Source organism: Callionymus lyra, chromosome 2 (assembly GCF_982586985.1).
Source record: "Callionymus lyra chromosome 2, fCalLyr1.hap1.1, whole genome shotgun sequence".
Taxonomy (NCBI): domain Eukaryota; kingdom Metazoa; phylum Chordata; class Actinopteri; order Syngnathiformes; family Callionymidae; genus Callionymus; species Callionymus lyra.
The window spans coordinates 22659800-22680597 of NC_141819.1; the positions used below are offsets into that span (position 1 = coordinate 22659800).

Here is a 20798-nt window from a genome sequence, read left to right on the forward strand (position 1 = left end):
GACATTGACCATGTGCAGCTCTGCATGCAACATGGCGGCAGGACTGATTAAATAAACAATTTAAGAGGAGATCTAATCTGAGTAATGTACGACCAGATCTGGACTCAAACGGGGCGGAAGACAAAGAAATTGAAAGTACTCACAATTCTCTGAGTGGAAGTCGGGGACAAATTGCTCGTCACTGTCAGGAACCTGAGCTGGAAGGAGAAAAATAGAAATTTACGATTATGTCTTTACATACTAGTTATTCTTGCCCGGTTAAAAATGTTACATCTTCAGTTTAAATCATCAAATAAATCCGTTAGAAAACAGTTTGAACATCTGGAAATACTTTTAGCAAATATACTGTATTTAATTAAGGCATTTATTACAGAACAGTTCCTTATTTAGATGTTAATATTTCTTATTTTTTCTCCTTGAGTAAGTAAATCATATGAATTAATACATGCAGTATATTGTATTTATCTTTTTTTTATTGGATTGAGTATCTACGTGAGTATTAAATATAATAATGAACTGTTAAAAATAAAAACGCTTCGACCAATAAAATGTTGGATAACAATAGAGGTTTTTATGACCGTTATAAACATCAATGATAAACACGTGAAAACACAGAAAATCCTTTTTTATTCTGCATGATCGACAATGGTGAATGAAATTTCCCGCTGCACTGGCATCAAGCCGGCTTACAGTTCTTCACAAAAATAGCCGAGTCAATACAGTAAAAGCCGCACGTGTGATCTGATCCACAAAGACCTGCTGTGTTCCATTTTTTAAAAACCTCATCATGCCCTCGTTTCCTAATGCAACTCATGGCGCTGAATAAACACAGTCATTCAGGTCCAGGTGCAGCACAGTTAGACTCACTATTGTGACCCTCTTCCTTTAAAGGAATCCAAATCCATTCACAATTGTGCCTTTTGGGGTTCTCGCTCACACAAACAGGTTCACGGAGACCCGAGGGGTTTGGACTGCCACGGGGTGAAGAGGTCAAATCCACTCGGCGAGTCTTACTCCTGTCACTATTTCCTTTTCTACGCCAGCAATAAATGATGAAAACAAAGTGAGAAATTTGAGATTTTTGGCTCCTGAGTCCCTTAAACACTTTTGGAAAAAGTGTTTCCCACCATTTAAGTCTCATGCTTTTATCATTGCATAACAAGGTACAACTTTGAGGGATAAACTGTTTGCCACCATTAAAAGTAATTAAGAAAATTATGGATTTTACTGGCAACAACATGTTTTTGATTCTTAACCAATACAGTGGTTTGTGTGGCTTTCTTGAAACCTTCATGGTTGTTTAATTACTTTAAGCTATGACAGACTGGCAGAGATTGTATATTGTTGCCAGCTGAACATTTAGTATGGAGCTCACACCTTAATCCAGTGTATTTGTCTGATTAAATGTGAGGGAAAGACTCAGAATTTCAGAATTAATTCAGGTTTTTTTTGTTTGTTTCAACAGATGATGAAGGTCAAACACATTATGCACTTTGAGCTTCTAACTGGGGCAACAAGAAGCATTCTCCAGGAATTGTTATGGGGAATCTAAATTTCCAACTGGTCATCAACTCAGTCGACCAGATAACGGAAATCATAAACCCAAACTCCACCGACAGACCCTGGTTAGTCATTTGCCTTTTTTCCTGTGCGGAGGAAACAGGATGATGGAAAGATGCTCCGATTAATGACACAGATTTCTTGGTCAATTTTGCATCCTGTGTCCGACTATAATGTAATACTATTACTCCCTTTTCAAATCGTTTGCCTGCAGGACGGGTGATCTCTACGAGACTGAGCTCTACGGATCTAACAATCAATAATTTCTACTAGTTTCAACAAGTTCAGGAGAAATGTACCGCGAAAAATATGCTGCTACAATAAACACACCTTTTCTGTGACTTAAGTCCAGCATACTTTTGGTGGACTTAAGCATATTTTTAAATTTCAAAACGTTTGATTTGGTATTTGTTTGCTATTCAAAACTAATATTGTATAGCATACACATAGATATGCTTATACATTGTGTTATGTTGTTTGAAAAACCCAAATATAAGCCGCAATAGTTTAGCAATAACTTGCTCTTTTTTGTGACAGAACTCATGGCTACATAAAGATGTGGTGTCAATTTGATTATTAAAATGTTCAGTAGTTAAATCCCAGGTATTTATATAACTAGTGAAGAAGCTCATGTTTTGGACCAAGATTCAAGGACAAGATTAGACACGTAATCAATAACACTGAACAAGTTTTTCAGTCTTTTCTTCCGTCAAATTACACTTAATTTGAGTCAAATTATTGTCACTTATTTGAAGAAGGTGAAAACAAAAGTTATATCAACCAAGCGAGAAGAAAATCAACCAAGAGAGTCAATAAATACTAGTTTAGTTTCTTGTATTCAAACATTATTCTGTTCTTTTTAAATATACTTAATAAATAAAAGTATATTTTCTACCCCATTGGCAAAACAACTGCATGACGATCTAGTACTTAAGGTTTTATTTTTGTCTTATAATCTTAAACAGAGACCAGTGTTGAGACTTCATGTTGTCAGGTAGAAAAAAAGCTACACTGTATATAAAAATGTTTTTGCCTATACCTCCAGAAACAGTAGCAGACATTATCGTAAGTACAGTGTGTGTGTGATTTGCTTCCAGGAACACCTCGTCTTGAGACGCAAGTCCGCACACGACCAATAGTGTGTTTATATGCAGACACCGATGCTCTTCTTCCAAAGCTTCCAGGCACCTTGAATGACTTTTTTTTCCCTCTCAGTGGGAGATCCTGGGAGGAGCGAAGCCGCTTCATATAAACCTAAAGGCCAACCAGACAAGACGCAACAAGCTCCTGAACTCTTGCCATTGACTGTGTCGCCTTGTACATCGCTCGTCTGCATCCGGAAAGTTGGGGAAAAAAAAAAAAAAAAGCCTCCCTGGAGCTACCCAACTTTTACAATCTCGGGTGAATCCCTCACAACTGCAATCAGTCATGATCGAGTCTTTAATTAATGCTGGAGGGAAGGAGGGGTCTTAAGCCAGGGAAGCAGAAACAAGCCCCTACTTAGGGTTTAAATGACACTTTGATTAAGTTACACTTCCATCTTTCTCCCTTTCTTCTTTCTGTCTTGTGACTCAGCAAAAGGCTGCCACACAATTAGTTAAGCAGACTGTGATAAAATGTGTTCACTGAAATCACACAAATACACTTATTCAACATAGATCCACTAGGCAGCCTTTGAAATGTATGTAAACTCAAAGACACAGTTTGAAAAAGTTTGCTCTATATATGTTCAGCGTTCACAGCGGGAAAAGAATATTAACCTTTATACACGTGTTGTATACAGACAAAAAAATAGATAATCTTTTCAGTGAAATTATCAAAGCCTTTTTAAACTTTATCTTTGACATTCAAATTCCAATCATAGACTCCCTTAATTACTTTGTCAAAAAGTTAATTTCAATAAAATATTGTTGGCGCCAAGTGTCATTAGAATAATCTGCTTTACTCGTTATTTAATACTTTTTGAATACTTGGTCAAATAAAACTCGTATTATCATGATTGAAAAAGTGTTTTTGAACCAAATGCAGGAGAAAACTGATGTATTTTTTAAATAATTCAATGAAATGGTTTAAAGTTTTTTAAATCATTTCAAATGGAGAAGAAATAAAGCAAAACATCCTTTTAATTTTAATTCATTATGTGATATAATGTGTAATTTCGAGAATACTAGTTGAGGTTAAAATACTGCTTTTATTTTACAAAAAAAAAAAATCTTATTTTGAGGGAAACAAATCTATTCTAAATTTCTTCCCGTTTAAATTTTAAATTGCAAGTTCTCTCCGAATCAAACCCTTTAAATAGCAACAGAGCTTAAATACCTCTCGGTGAATACAAGTCAGTTGAAGAAGCGACACCTATTGTTACACTTTTATAGCTGTTGGCTCTTTTGTCTGAAGCGCTGGTGTGAAGTGAACTTGCGACATTTTTGACACTGCATGAGAAAAGGGGAGATGCCTGACGACAAAAACACCGATGAGAACTAGTCGATACTAGTTTGTCTGACTCTAAGGAGGAAAAAAAAAAGTTTTTTGAAACAACTGGCAGGCATTAGCGATCGGAACAACACTTCTCTCTCCGGCTTGATGGAGTCTACTGACTCGTTTAAGAAACTTCTTAAGATGTTTTTATTTGTTCAGGCTTTTCCTCGATTTTCTGGAACTCCTGTTGTGTTATCAGTTTTATCTTGATCTTTAAAGTATATACTTTATTGAGTATTGTTCTGATTGTTTAAGCGCTTTGTGACCCTGGTCTGGAAAAGCGCTATACAAATTAAAATTACTTACTTACTTACTTCACATAACGTCATGAAGTTTATTTAAACTGAACAAAGTGGCTGAAATGTTGAATAATAATTCAGGAGATGACTGGAAACTTACTGAATCAAACTTGAAAACCAATCTGTCAAAAGAGTATCAAGGTGCACAACATGTTACCTTTATTCTGAAAAGGTTTTTTTTTTTTTTTAAATCTCCATCCGAAATACTATTTGAAAAAGAAAACGCTTCATTTTTTAAAACAGTGTCACAAAAAGTGGCAGAAAGGAAAGGAAAATAAAATGAGAGGTGAATAACCGCTGCCAAGATTAGGCAGCTCAAAAGGGTTTCATTCCTAAAGTGGACACACAGTGTTTCTCGTGAAAACAACTGCTATTAAAGGAAAATTTGAGAATCCAAGTTATTATAAAACCGAACCAACCAACGTACAGATCCGCCAGTTCAGAACCATCTACCACAACAGTCTGGACTCAACAATAGCACCATATGAGGTATTAACTGAAGTTTATTGCACTTAATCCCAAAGAGGACTTTAATTGACAATTGTTTTTAAAGTCCAGACCTAACCTTCTAATTATCCACATCAAAAGACGCGACACACACACGGCCACCTCCGAGTGAATGTACTTTAGCGCCCAAAGAAACGCAGCTGTCCTGCCACCGTTTCGCTGCAGGTTAGCGCCAAACCATGACTCACATTGGTGTCGCCCCCCTCCTCTGTTTTTGCACATACAGTGTAATTACCCAATTAGGGTCCACGTCATCTTTGTAGCCATTAGCCGACAATTACCCGCGACTGTCCTCATCCCATCACTATGTGGAAGGGACGGGACCCGAGGGCCCCCGAGTACCCCTTCCGAACTAAGACGGGATCCCGGGCTAAATAACCCTCCTTCTCGACTCCGTTTATGAGCATGTGTGTTGCATCAGAACGGGTCGGGGCTCCCCGGCGAGAGTCTTTACGGCAGCTGAAGTAAAGGAGGTCATCATTTTTTTAGCCAAAGGTTTATGGCGGCGGATTGTGTGACGGAGCGACAGATGAAGTGGCGAGATGTTCGCCAGTGAACCTTTGGGATGAATTAAAAAAAAAAAAAAAAAGGCAAGAAATGTCCTCACCTTCTGTGAGCCATGTCTCTTGGAGTTGGCTTAAGTCTTGAAAGAGGTCTGTGGAGAGAAGTTTTAAAGTTAAAAAACTGTTTAAAATTAGGAGAAAAAGCTGGATTTTACCTTCGGATTCCTGAGGGGGCAATTCTGTGTCCATGTATTTCCTTTTCGCTGCCATCAACAGTCTATTTAGGGGCCCATTTCCGTGTGACTTCTGCAAAAGCCATACATGTGAACAGATGAGAAACAGACGGTGTCAAAAACAGGTAATGCCATGTTGGTAATGGAACCCCGAGGACACACAGTGTTGCAACTCTTGTCATATCGTGTGAGCAAACTCATGCAGATCCTTTCACACATGGATCTGTGGAAAAGTAAAAACACGAGTGGAAACCCAGCGAACGTGGACGCGCAGTTGGAAAGAAAAGTAGCAAAAACGACACAGAAACAAACGCTGGAAATAAGCCACGAATAAGCGGGTTAATGTTTTTTTTTGTAGTCCGAGTTTAACTCATTCTTTTTTTGTTTTTCTTTTCTAAATCGCGCTGTTGTTTAGAACAAACTGACGCGAACGCGCAGCAGCGAAGTCGCTATAAAAGTCTCTCCCCAAAAAAAAAAACACGCGCAAAAGGCGCTTTAAGTAACAAGAGTTGATCCATACGTACATTTGCTAAAGTGTAAGGCACTTGCTGGTCCAAATATCCATCCATCTTATAATCCATCCGTTAACCGTTTGTGGTCATTGAGGCAGAGTTGAGGGAGATCCACGCAGCCTGCAGGGAAGGAGGGAGCTCGCTGGTGAATGGAGGCTGCATGCATAATGAGCTCCATTCACAAAAAAAAAGGGAGGAAAAAAAAAAAAAAGAGAGACGAGAAGGGGAAGTGATGGCGAGTGATTACCCAGCAGGCTTCGACCCTCCCCTCGACAAATCTCCCTTTTCTGTCCCTGTGACGGACAGCCCGTCATATTAGCTTCATACGGCAGGTATCGACGAGCGGCCGCCATTTTGATGCAATGTTGACAAGTTATGATGTGATCGAAGTATCGATATGGACACTGGTTTGAAGTGTTTTTTATAAGTCATTGTGAAAAATGTAAATACTTATTGTAAAATGTTTACCTTAAGTTGTTTCTCAGCCTAGCATTGCTTAATGTTTTAAACTTAATGTTTCTTCTTGAGGAAATACAGAATTATTGTTTTTCTACTATGTTATGTTACTGTCATGATGCAGATATCTTTCACGAAATAGTTTTAATATAATATTTTGACCGTCTATCACTGCAACCCTTAGCACAAAAAAAAAGTATATTAATGTAATATGAGTAAGGTAAGGTAGAACTTTATTGATCCCTCAGGAGGTCTCCTTCGGGAAATTGTTTTTTTCCAATAGCCACAGAAAATACAGCAATTTTTCACAAAAAATAAATCAAAATAAAATAAGAACAAGTACAAAGAGAAAAAAAGAGAATGAACAAGATGATACAATCTAAGTCTAAGTCTAAAGATAAAGAACATAGATCAAAGAAAAACAACAAAGACAACGGATACAAAGATTAACTTAGAACAGAACATCCAGATACTTTCGCTCCACTCCTGCCCCCGAACTCAGAATTGTAGATATACAATTGTAAGTATACCTTTTTATGCTAAATTGTATAAAAAAGTATACTTGCTTTACTTTTGAAATACTATACTTCAGAATATATTACACTGATGTATAATAATACTCAACTATACTATATGAATTGTTCTTCAAGTACAGTATATGTCTATTTTCGTGATCCAAAAGAGTCTGTTAAATGTAGTATAACTTACTGTGGTTTACATCAAAATAACAAAATACATACAAGAAGTAGATACCTAGTACATTGATGGTATAGATAATAGTATACTTTGAGTTTACTTTAAGCATACTTTGTGAACTAAACTATAGACAGAAGAAATATTTGTATAAATAAAATTTATATTAACATTTGTATTATTTTTTAACCTCAAATATACTACTTTATACAAATGTAAATCTTGAAGAACCTTGTTTTTGTTTTTTTTCACACTTTGTTTTCACGTTTGCAAGCAAGAGTTTTGAGTCTTTACTAAATGATGTTGATTCCGAGTAACCTTTATGGTAAACTTTGTGTAATAAATGACATATTTTTGCACTTTTACAACACTAGCTACGATCTTGCGTGAGAACCAAAAACAAGCTTCTAAGATAGAAATGTAAGAATTCAACTAACAAACCGTGGTAAATCCAAACCATAAGACAAGGATGTAAAAACAGACGCGAGGCTCCGGGGCCCGACAACAATCTGCCACAAGGCACATCTGGACGTACAATCATTCACACCTACGGCCAATTAAGAGTCATCTATTGACGGGTGTTTTTGGATCAAAGTTCCCACAGGAAACCCACAACATCCACAACAGCAAGACCCAGTTACAATCCAAAGAGGGTTTGAAACTATCGTGATGCTGCCACTGCTCATAACCTAAAACTACCTAATATATGCACTCCCAAGACAGTTTACAACCACGAGAAACAATGCACTTTAATCACTGGCAAAACTTACCACCTAATTATTTACTCTGAAATTAGAAACAAGCGTAGTAACTTCATCAGGTTTTGAGAGTAGCATTTGCTTTATATAAAAAGTAGTGGTACATTAAAAACCTTTTTATATGTGAATACATGTTATATGGTTTGTTAAAACGATATTCCTTCACTTCTTAGCTGGATATGACAAACAACATTTATATCAAAGGCATTCCTGAGACTCTAATCTTTGGTAACAACGCTACAGTAGACATTGTGTTGCAGGGGGACCTCATGTTGAAGTCTCGTGAAGGGGGAAGCACATGGTCTCCCAATGTACTGTTCAATCACCCACGTCTTCCATCATCCTCTGGGTCGAGCAAACAATCATGAATGTTAACCAACGTCCCACTCGGAGCAGGAACTCCAAAACTTGCAAATTCCAAATGTTAAATCCAAGCAAAAACCTTTATAAAGTGTTAGGAAATTAGATCAAGTGTGTTGTCAAACAAGTATTTTCGGTTAATCTCAGTAAATAGAAACATATGTTGTTAAAGTTCTTCTAAATTCCTTGAAGAAATAGTTGTGATTTGTGGCTGTTTTTAAATCGCCACAGACATGATTTTCAGAAAAATACAGTGACTTTTTCTTGCCCTGGGCCAGAGGATGTTCATGATTGGTTGATTTCCTCTCTCAAGGGCTCATATTTCAGGCCTTTGTCCCTTGAATACACACACTTATGAATGAAGTCTGGGCTCCTTGTGGTCGGCCAATCGGATGCGAGGCAGTCAGGATCCAAGCAACGGAGGGCCGGGCCCGAGCCTGAGCAGCCAATCACGGGCGCTCAGCTTTTCTACTGGATTTTCCAGTTGTTTTTCATTCACAAAAAGAGAGCGAGGATAGAAGTGGGGGGAGCTTCCATTCATAAAAAACCTGCCCTGGCACGAAACGGCAACTTGTTTTTCTTTTCCTGCCCGGGCAAACTCAAAGAGATCGACTTTGTTTATCCTATTTCATGTTCCCAACCCTCTATTTATGAGGACGAGGGATCACAGTGAGGCAGGAAAGTGGAAGTTCCTTTGTAGAGAGTCCTGTATCATCAAAATAAGCTTCAAAACTGACGTAAATCACTTGCATTCCTGTGGTTTCCATTCCTCGCCACACAGTCCCCCACCTTTTTCACTCCTCACTGCTTCTTTGTACACAAGGACTGATTATCTGGCTGTACATGAACGCACCACGGCAGACCTGCCGGAGACAAGAGTATAAGGGTTTGATTTGTTCCTTATATTTTTAAATTTCAACATTGTTTGACTTTTTTAGCAAGCATTTCCACTATTGACAGATTTCATACCAGACTCTGTTTGACCAGGACATACAGGAAAATACAACATTTCCCATCAGTTCTCTTGGGGTTGTCCTGTTGTCCTTTATTAACTTTCTATCTCCATATCAGGTGACGCAATGTGTTCTTCCTGCTTAATTTCATTGAATGTCTTCAGATATCGTATTAACTGGACTGGGCTTCAGCAGCTTCTACACAGAACAGGATGGGATTGTGCAAATGCACAACTTATTGATTTAGGAATGACTCAGCGAGGATGAGGAGGAGTCAATTTAATTTTTGAATTTGGCCTTTTTCACACACACCACATATGAGAAACGAGTTGGACAACCAGGTACAATGGGAGTCTTTGACCGAGTGAACAAGCTAACAAAATGAATAAGATGAAGCCTTAAACCAGAAAATGTTTCGAAATTATATATCTGTATATAACATTTCCATTGTCATAAAGAAATTAATATGATTTAAGATTAAATTAATGTATTTCCTGTTTTCTTTCCTTTGTATTTTTAATTATCTATCCATCCATCCATCCATCCATCCATCTATCTATCTATCTATCTATCTATCTATCTATCTATCTATCTATCTATCTATCTATCTATCTATCTATCTATCTATCTATCTATCTATCTATCTATCTATCTATCTATCTATCTATCTATCTATCTATCTATCTATCTATCTATCTATCTATCTATCTATCTATCTATCTATCTATCTATCTATCTATCTATCTATCTATCTATCTATCTATCTATCTATCTAAATATGTTTTTATCTATATTATAAACTAGGCTAAGAAGTAAACCTTTACACGTGAGATTTACCGCGACTCTAGGAAAAAGGTTGACATCAGATACGTGGCACACGCTTTGAGAAAAACATGTGTTTTTAATTCCCCTCTTGTTGACGTCTTCAAATTGAAACCAAATGAGAGACGAGGACAGGAAAGCTCTTGCGTTAAATACCTGACATAACTGGACACAGTTGCGTTGCTTTAGCCTAAACAATAATTATTTGGTGAGATTAGAATAAACTGCTCTTTTTGAGGGCTGCTTCATCCATGTAGCATACATGCACTGTGATCTCTCTAGTAATAGCAGTCCACCTCTGCAGCTAATAAAGCCCAGTCAGCAGGGAGATAAGTACCGACGGAGACAGAGGGGAGACATTTGAAGTTCTGCTGCCGAGTGGATCCAAAGTGCTTATTGATTAACGCCGGCTGATGGATGAGTGAAATGTTGTTATAGCTTCAGCTGTTATGAAGGGACAGAGTGTGCAAATGGAAGAATAATATTTAAAATAATGGTTGTTGGCATGAAAGAAAGTGTGCGAGGGGATCGAGACGGGCAGGAGGACAGACAGAAGGAGCCAGAGGCAGTGGCGTTGGTGGGGGGATGGTGATGTGTGAAGGACTCGTCAACAACACCTCTTCTTTCCTCCCCTCGTCCGGGAGTTTTTGGTCGCTCCTGTTGGTTGCATTGGAATTATTTTTGGAAAAGTTTTGACGACTCTTGTTTTATTAAGTGATAAAAATGTGAAAAAATATAAATCGTGTAGAACATCAATTTAAAAGACAACAATATTAACAAATCTCAAATTTCCCCTTGTGGGGCTTATAAAGAAAAATCTAATCTAATCTAATATTTTTCCACCTTAATTTCAACGATGAATCTTCAAAAAAATATCCTTTTAATATGAATAGGGTGTTTCTTTTTATACATTTTATTTTTCTACAAGCTTCTAACATTATGATCTGGTATATTTCAGCTGGGTGCATTTAGTGTTGGTATCCATTAGCCAAACTAAAATAATATATATGTACATCATTATTGTCACTTGAAAAAGTATCTTTGTAAAAGCCAGCTCATGTACACATTATGGGGTTGTATATTAAACCGCATAATTATTATTTTGAAACATGTAGTTAAATATCAAAAGTAATTTAACATAACAGAAATATTGAATTCCTGTTATTTCTGGACTAAAGAGAGTCCCTTAAAAGTCTCCAACTACATAAAAAATTGTATATTTACATATAAACAATAAATATGTTTTTTTTTTCTGAATAGTGCTTGTAATATGGCAGTAAAACAGCCTACAGGAGAAGTTATTGTCAAGTTCTGGCTAAACTACTTATATTACAGATGAAAGAATTTCTTCTTTTTCTGTTGGTGTCCTGGCTTGGGTGAGTTCCCGCCAACTATTGCTTTCTACTGACGAGTGGCTCTTACTCTTGAACTTCTTACTACAGTGCGGCCTGACAGATCAGTAAAAATACGTTGTTGTTGTATAGGTTTCAAGGTTTTAAGCGTGTTGTTAAAGTTGCAGCTCATTATCCATAAATGACTCTAATATGTCAGATACTGACTCAATAGTAGACTTTGCGTGTGGGAATTGTCTTCAGAACTTCCAGAACAACTCCCAACTCCCCACAAACTTTCTGTTGACTTGATCATTTTGATTTTGAACATCAGTTAAACAAACATGCGATGGTCTCAATCTGCCAGCCATCAGTGAGCCCCTGTTTGTTTGGAGTGTTGAGCGAGCTCTCAGAGGAAGAGCAGCTTCTCCCACGTGTCCTGCCAACTGGAAAATGATTCCTAAAGCAAACACTCGTCGTGTGAATCGCAGGCCGCGCTGTGTGTCTGCGACCGTACGTTGGTGTGGGTTTCACATGCCCTCGTAACCTGCGTGTCTGAGTCGCTAGACCACCCGTTTCCAGTGACTCTTCCAGTGTCAAAAATAAAGCATGTCTGCGTAAGCCTGCTGGCTTATCTCGCATCCTCACCTCACCTTTCTGCCAAATCTGGACCCGAGTGGACGCTACGAGCACGATCTTGATTTACATCTATATCCTCAGGAAACAATGCCAACTGAAAATAACCACAGACCAAACAGCAGCTAAGTTTGTCCCGTGTTTCGAAGAAAACAAAAGATGAAACTTCCTCCCAAAAGGTCACACACTGGAGGATTTGAACTTGGAACCTCACTGGAATAATCCTATTGTTCTTTTGACTTTTAAACTGCTTTGTCTTCATATTGGACTCAATTGTTTAAGCAACAGTTCCGAGAGACTTCAAACAAAAGCCACTGATGATTCTTGTCACAAAAGTGCGTAACTTCAAAGAATGTACTACTTCACACCTCTGCCAGTCGCTCTGTAATATCTTTACAGATTTCCTTATTTACGCAATGTTATCTCCATTTGTTTCATCTATATAATGCAATTTTTATCACTTTAAATGTCGTCAGCAATGAGCTCAACGTGATGGATGCATCGCCTGCACCACAGAGAGTGGTAATCTTCAGACGATTCGTGGATCTAGATCAGTCTTTGGGAAAGTGCGACCCATCGTTGAAGTTTTCCTGTATTTCTTCTTCCTCTTCAAGCGTTAGGATTTAATTTTCTCATTTCATTTTATTGACCATTTGTACTTGTCTGTGTAAAACCTTTTTATCTTGGCCTTTGGATGAATTTGTATTTTAGTCCTTCAAAGGTTCTTGAAAAATATTTATTTATTTCCTTTATCAAACTATTCACATTAATATGTGGTGATCTCTAAAAAAAGTATGGAAATATAAATAATGTGCCATTAAATAATATTTTACTCAAAACTAATACTCATGATGTCTTTGCATGAATACACTTCTTGGTATTCTACTTTCTCTATTGTTCTTAGTACTTCAATATAAGAAATAAATCCATCATACATGTTCTTCTTTTCCTTGTTTTTTTTAACCGCTGACCTCTATTTAGTTGCAGTATAATTTGTTGCCACTTGGGAACTGTAATTCTCCAACCCTGAGCTACATGTTCATTTGAACAATCAGTTTCTTTACATTATCATCATTTCCTGAAACACTCATTGAAATCAAAACCTATTTTCAGTTAGTAAGTAACGATGAAAGCCAAGATCATCCAGAAAATGAACAGTCGTTTCTCTAAAAAACACTTATTTTCTAGCTATTATCTATGGCTTCATCTTAAAGCAGACATAAAAAATAAACTAGCGCTGGTAGAAACCACTAAGGTATTGTCTGTCCAAATCCTGGCAATGATGTAAAGACAAGCAAAGTCTGCTGACGCTGCACAATAGGGAAGACGGGACGAAAGGACTTTATTAGAGTTTAATTCAAGCATTCATGGTCTGCCCTTTGTCTGCGTTCCTTGTTAAATCGACCCAAGTCCTGTTCCTCATTCCCCGAGAACGCCACGCTGTTGCCGGGATGCCTGCCGGGATGTGTGTAGCTATAGTCAGGAAATGTCACTGTTGGCATCTGATGAGGGCCGTTGCGCCAATCCAAGCGTGCCTCCTCGCCACCTGCGGCCCAACCTCCTCCGCCTCGGACACAGGCTCGCTTGTTTGTTCACCGGCCATTCCTTGTCACTCCCATTCCCAAAGTCTGCCTGTCTGGCCGCCTCCGAGCCCATGAAAGATCAATCAGGTGAGCACAATAACATTTATAGGGGTGTTTTTGACTGAAAGAAGTGACTGCCGCGCAGCTGCACCGGCACAGCTGAGCTGTCGACTTTTAAAATCCTTCACAGCAACAGCAACTCACGTACAACACAAACATGGTAATACAGCCTGGAAAATGTTGTTTTCACAAAAACTTTTTTTTTCTAATTCCTCAGAGGGTGTTGCCATTACATTTGTGGATCTGGTGCTTTTCAGCAGATGTGTTTGTCATGAGAGTGTGAAATTGATTTTTTTTGCCACATAATCGGTATGAAAATAATTCGGTGTCGATTTCTTTGAAACGTAATCTCAATCTTTCTACCAATCCAGTCATTTCCTATGGTTGGTTTGTCAGGAGGAAAGAAAAGAGATTGGCTGACTGACAGTGCCACATTTGTTTGAAGGGGAAGTGTTGTATTGTTACATTGACAGGATATTCAAACTCTTTATTGTCAATGGCAACCAAATCTTCACAGGCCAGTTTGAAATATTAAGATTTATTTTTTGTCTGGTTGTTTTCTTAATATTGTGTGTATGCAGCAAAGTTTGATCATGATTTTCAGTATGATATAGGTGTCAGAAAAATTACCACTGGGATAACTGGCTTGTGGCTGCCAATCGTTCATGGCGACATCTTTTTGATCCTACGATGTCGGCTCTTCCCATCATTGTGAAGCAGAATTCACCAAGCGTTGGATTGTTCACCCACTGATCTGAGCTGGGTTTAGACCGTCGTGAGACTTGTTAGTTTTACATGATGTGTTGTCTGATTGTCAATTTGCCCGTTTGGTCGACCTTCGATTTTTTAAGTCATGGTGGTCACTGGTTTCTCTTGGTTTAGCTGATTGGTTCTTGTCATATAGTATGAATTCCAACAGTTGTCCAATAAGGATGCTGGCTGTGTTTCAACCTGACTTCTACACAACACAACTGATGGACATAACTCCATTAAAAAACCCAGACACCTGTGAAGTGTGTCCATCCATCCATCCATCCATCCATCCATCCATCCATCCATCCATCCATCCATCCATCCATCCATCCATCCATCCATCCATCCATCCATCCATCCATCCATCCATCCATCCATCCATCCATCCATCCATCCATCCATCCATCCATCCATCCATCCATCCATCCATCCATCCATCCATCCATCCATCCATCCATCCATCCATCCTTCCATCCATCCATCCATCCATCCATCCATTCATCCATTCATCCATTCATCCATCCATCCATCATGAAAAAGATCAAAGTCAACAAAGCAGTAATTAGAAAAACAGGCCATTTTAAAGAAACTAGACTATAAGACATGTTTTCATTATTCCACATGTTATATTTATCGTTTTGATGCCTCCAGGGATAATCTACAATCTAAATAGATATAAAAGTAAAGAAAACATTCCCATAACCAATTTAATGAAAGGATTGACTTGTTCTGAATCTTTCAATATAGATAGTTTAGTAGTTACACATGTGTAATTGTGGGAACTATACATCGGTTGGATGTATGTGAAGTCATGTTCACTCCTAAATCTATCATCATGTGTCACTAACCATTCTCAAAAAGTCTTATTGATGCAGCGAGGCCACCGATAAATACTAGTCTTTGCGTTTGCCCACCAAAGAGGATGTGAGTTATTAGTTTAAGGCAGAAGCCACGACGAGATGACAGAGTGACGCTTTGTCCAAGTGTCCACCCAGAAGTTAAATAAGGATGCTCACAAGGACCAAAGCGATGTTATTAATATCTCCACCATGCATGTAATAACCTGTTCTTTCTGCTGGTGTAAATCCATATTTGGAAGTGTAATGACTTGGTAGTATAAATGGTATAATGGTCATTCCAAATTAAACAGTCCATCTAAAAGTTCCAGTAAATCTAGAAACGTGACAAATATTTCACAAGTTCAAGTTAAAACGTGTTTTTTTTTACAGACAGTAGACATCTGCCAAAACCTTACAGGAGCCAAAGCCTCAAGCAGGCAAGCTCCCAAACAATCGGTTATAATTTATTTGCTCTCTTTTGGAAGTTCGGTAGATAAACTACAAGCTGAGAAATCTACCAACCTGTACCTCACAATTATATTCCTAATTAAATTCCAAAACTATATATATGTATATAAAACATTATATAAAAAAAATGTTTTATTGTCTGTTTTTTCTGTTGTATTTCTTTTTAATCATTAGACCAAATAATAATGACTAAAATGTCTGAAAGTCAACAGTCAAAAACGAAAACAAATGTTAAACACAAAGTTCCTGCTTCTAAAAATAAAAAAAAAACGTTTAAGTTGTAGTAAAGTATTTAGTCTTGTTGACTCTAGCAATACTGTAAGACTTTTCTTTTTTATTATTGACAAGTTTTTTTTTAATGATAATGTCAAGATGAAAGACAGTATGTGGTCAAATAAGTGAAAAGAACACAAACGTTTAAGCATCGATGTTGAAAACAGTGTTGCTGTTCAGCGAATTGGAAACAAGGATCTTCACTGTTCAAAGTAAATGTAGCATTTTAATGCGATTAACACAATTTGATGTGCAAATCAAAGCCCAACTGATTTATTTGCACCAGTGGGTCGACGGCAGTGGCTGGGAGGCCAACACGTGTTGCTGCTGACATTGTTTTTGATTGAAAAGCCTTCAAGTAGACACAAATGATCATTGTTGAAGTCTGACTCCGACACAGCGTCCGCTTTGTCTGAGTCCTGCCATTGTCACCAGCAGGCCCCTCTTCAACCACATGCCCATTTATATCCCATTTTCCGCCTCATTTCCATGCTAACTTTGAGAAACAAATCCATGTTATGTCGTTTCTACTAGTGCAGCTGGTTAGTCCTCCCAAACAAGGGGAAAACCAGTGGAGATGGCCGCTGGCGTCACCAAACGTAATCTGTTGAATCAAAGGTCAGCCGTTCCGAAGTTAGGACAGTTTTGAGGAAGAAATTAGATGTTAATTCACATGTAAAAGGAGATACAACTATGTTTCCTGGCTGTTTAAAGCATCTCTCTCTATAAAATAAAATATATCTTTAATGACTGTTTTCTAGTGATCACTCCGGTGTACACAATTGATTGGGAACTTGGGGAACTTATCCGTAGGTCTGAATGTGAGTGTGAATGTTTGGTTGTCTTTGTGTATCCTGGGACAGATTGGCATCCTGTCCAGGGTGTCCCCAGCCTCTCGTCCAGAGAGGCTGGGATAGGCTCCGGCCCACCCGTGGCCCCCCATAAGGGATTAAGCGGCAGAAAATGAATGAATGAGCAACAATCAGGCTCATTTTCATTTCTAAACATGTGGGCTGCCATGTTTAGTTTGGATGCATCCGGTCTGAGGAGATCTGGCGACACAAGGTCACTCAGCTTGATGGCAGATGTTCCGCAATGAATGTGGGATCTTTTTTAATATCAACCTTGAAGCACTTGGTGGAATGAACTCATATTTACTTGGGAGAAAGTGTGGACAGAGCGAGAATGAAGTACTTGTGAAGAATTATGAAAGTGGTGGATCAGCTGAATTTACTAATATGTTGTTCTTAATCTGAAGTTTAATCTTTCACTTAAAATACACAATAAAAACTAGTTGAGGGGTCCCCAAACCATTTAACTTTAATTTAGCAACTTACCATTACTTGAAAAAAGGTGTCTTAAATTATCACAGTCTAATGTTACTTCAGTGGAAATCTGGTCTTTTTTCAAAATACAACTTCTAGACAGTAATAATCAACACAACAAAAATTATATAAATAACTCTTTTGTCTGTCCTTAAATGCCTCCCAGACTGATGTCAGGTGGTCCAAACGCTGCATGATATATATTTTGAGTGTCTCATGTAAATATCATCTCATCTCTTTACACTTCACGATATGTCTTTGTCAGAGCTTGGATAGAGATGTACTGTATAAAATATGTTCCGCTAACAAAGTTTTTGAAGTGAAAGAGTTTTCTCGAGTGTTTAAGAACGAACTTTAGAACTTCTCAAGATCAATTGAGGACCTTTGATCCAGCCTCGGCTAGCTCAGAGGTGGACAGCGCTCCAGTTATCAAAGTCAGGGACTGATGTTGGCAAAGCTTAAAACCATCTTGTGACTTAACTTAAGAATCCCACTTCTGCAAAAGTGCACGCACGATTGATCCAGATCTGGACGTGGTGAAGATCTATGATCGTAACCAGCGCGTCCCTTTGGGGGGGGGGTATGCCTGTGGGATTTCACAACGTGGCCCCACTGAAAGCTTTTCTTTGACAGATGCCTCTCATTGATAGAAGCACATAATTAATGGTCATTGGCGGTTCCTCCGTCGGCTGGTAGCAGCAGAAGCACACACCATCCACGGAGATTTGTGTTCCTCCAAAGTGTAGTTAGCGCCGAGTTGAAACCACACACAGGGATTTCGTCATATGGTACATGTACGCTCAGGTTGTTATCCATCAATGAGGCTTATTGATAGTGACTGATCCTGTCAGCTTCAAAAAAAAAAGTAAAAGCATCAATTTCCCTTTGAAGGTCAACTCAAAAATAATTCTTTTAAAATTACAGGCTGTTTAATCCCACTGGGTTTTGGACTTTCCCTGCTACGGCTGTTTTGCACTTCAGAGATAGTCAAGGTCCTAAATCTGGGCCTCCAGCGAAGTCAATAACTTTATAAAGAGAATTAAAGTCAGAGGCAGAAATGGATTTCACACATTGGCTCTCTACGGCTATGTTTGCATCTCCACAGTATCTGTCTCGTCCTTTCTTTGGTGCACAATTCTGAAGGATTGAATGATAAGAGCCATCGTGTTGATACCAGACCGTCCACACATTGACTCTTATTTAGTCTTTCTTAAACAAGCTTTCATTGATGTCGTAACACAAGGGTGGAGCAGTACCATTACAGACCCCTTAACCCCCTCATGAGCAGGACACACCAAGGGACCTCCAAGCTACATTTTAAAATACCGTGACCAGCTATTTTCTATGCTGTCTCTGATGTTGGAGCTAACTAATAGAGTCATTTTTCAGCTCTTTGGGATCCAGTTTAGATTCGGAATTCTTCTTTATTCTTACTTATGCTGCTGCCACATTTTTCTCAACTTTCGTTTAAAATTTACCCTCTAATTTTTCATTCCATATTCTAGTTCTTCGGGTGTTCACCAAACTTTCATGGTCAAGGTTGAAGGTCCAATGCTATCCAACGTACTGTGTACTTGAAAAAAAAACGTATCAAAAGTCTGTGGTGCTGTTCAGAACTACACAGCCAGAAACACTGATGCAGTCTGGGATGTTTCATCCATTCATGCTCCAATCCTCGACTCCACGTTCCGAGGGTATAAGTCCACACATGATGTAATGAAAACAGTAATTTGACGAGAAAAAAACTGAAGAGCGACCACTCCCAGCTGGTGTCGTTTTATTTCCTCGGCATTCAGGTAAACCTGCACTGGGCTGAGCACGAGAGAATGAAGTCAGTGATGTTTCAAGGACTGAGATCATTTTCCCTTGGACTGCAGCAGTGTAAGAGACACCCCTGCAGGCAATTAGGGAGATGCTGTGGACCGGCCCGAGTCCACCTGCTTGCCTTGTTTACTACCTTGCACCTGCATTTCAGGGCAGCTTCACTAGCTGAGAGGATTACTAGTTGGATTTGTTTAAGTGAATATAAAAAATATGAATTATTGTTACACATTTGTAGTGCTATTTTGAGTGGAATATAGGCGGGGAAATAAGTATGATTCTTTCCTTTTTCATTAAGAAGTCTGAACTACATAAGAGATAGAAATTATATTCTAAAACTTACACACAGGATATACCAGTCTGCAGTCCTGACAACGCCACCAGACCAGGCCAGAACACTGCCAGTATGGACAAACATTAAAAACATGGGAAACCTCAATTATAATTATAATGAAACAATAAAAAAAAGTCTGTTAAATCTGTTTCAAACAGAAAAAGATACTTTTATAATATAGTAATACATAGTTTAATAAATAATAATTGATTGTAAACCATTTTTGGAACCGAATTATTAAGCACCACCTTAAAACTATCTCAACCGTTGACCACATAATGATGGCAGCAACGTAGTGACATGAACACAAATTCAAAAAGCAACCCACCTTCACTGCTCACCTACTTCCCATTCTGAGCTATGCTGCCCCCTCTGGCCAAGATATGCCACTGCACGAAGCGAAGTAGCCAAATCAAGTTTTGTAAAATAGTCCTGGACTAGGTGAGCAGATTAAAATACAGGAATTACAATATAAACTGAGATTAACACAAAGGAAATGGAGAAACCCCATCTGTCAGCAAATTGTAAGCACAACAGTAGTTGCCTTGTGTATAGCTTTGTCCAGCATTGTGTTATTGAAGAGAAAAGGTTGTTGTTTTCCAAGAGAGCTCATTTTTACATGTTTCAGCTCGTGAATGAACAATGACATGAACTGGTGCCAGTACAGTTAATTGACACACACAAGCACCAAGCACGCACGCACACACACACACACACACACACACACACACACACACACACCCCCACACACACACACACACACACACACACACACACACACACACACACACACACACACACACACACACACACACACACACACTCTTCTGCTGCCTGTGTTACATCATCCGGTCTATGGACACAGTTAGTCATCCTCATGTGATTTAACCTCATTGCTGGATTTTTGAGAGAAAAAAACTCACCCACACACACAAACACACACACACACACACACACACGCCCACACACGTATGCACACACATACACACACACGGCAACAGTTCACCCATCTCAGCATGACATCAGCTCGTCCAGGGTTACTGCTGGAGGAGATAAGGCAGGAAAATCACTGATTAGCTCGGAATCTCATTACAGACGGAGCAATAACTCCCCGTTTGCTTCTCTATCTCTGATGCCACTCACAAGTGAGTCCTGGAGCAGATCATGAGCAGATTAAGACGTAAGAAAAACAAATAAGAAACATACAAAATAATGATCAGAAGGATATTTTTTATCAACTA

At 38.6% G+C, this 20798-nt stretch overlaps 1 protein-coding gene across 1 annotated transcript in view; it reads right to left on the minus strand.

Moving 5' to 3' along the window:
• The window catches only part of etv4 (ETS variant transcription factor 4), a 29926-nt gene extending 23556 nt beyond the window's left edge, over window positions 1-6370 (minus strand). The window contains exons 1-4 of the mRNA XM_087784134.1: window positions 6105-6370; window positions 5563-5653; window positions 5452-5499; window positions 144-197 (exon numbers count right to left, since the gene is read on the minus strand). Of these exons, the coding sequence (XP_087640260.1) occupies window positions 144-197; window positions 5452-5499; window positions 5563-5653; window positions 6105-6161 (250 nt within the window). The 5' untranslated portion in view covers window positions 6162-6370. The remainder of the gene's footprint in view (window positions 1-143; window positions 198-5451; window positions 5500-5562; window positions 5654-6104) is intronic.
• Between the last annotated feature and the right edge of the window lie 14428 nt (window positions 6371-20798).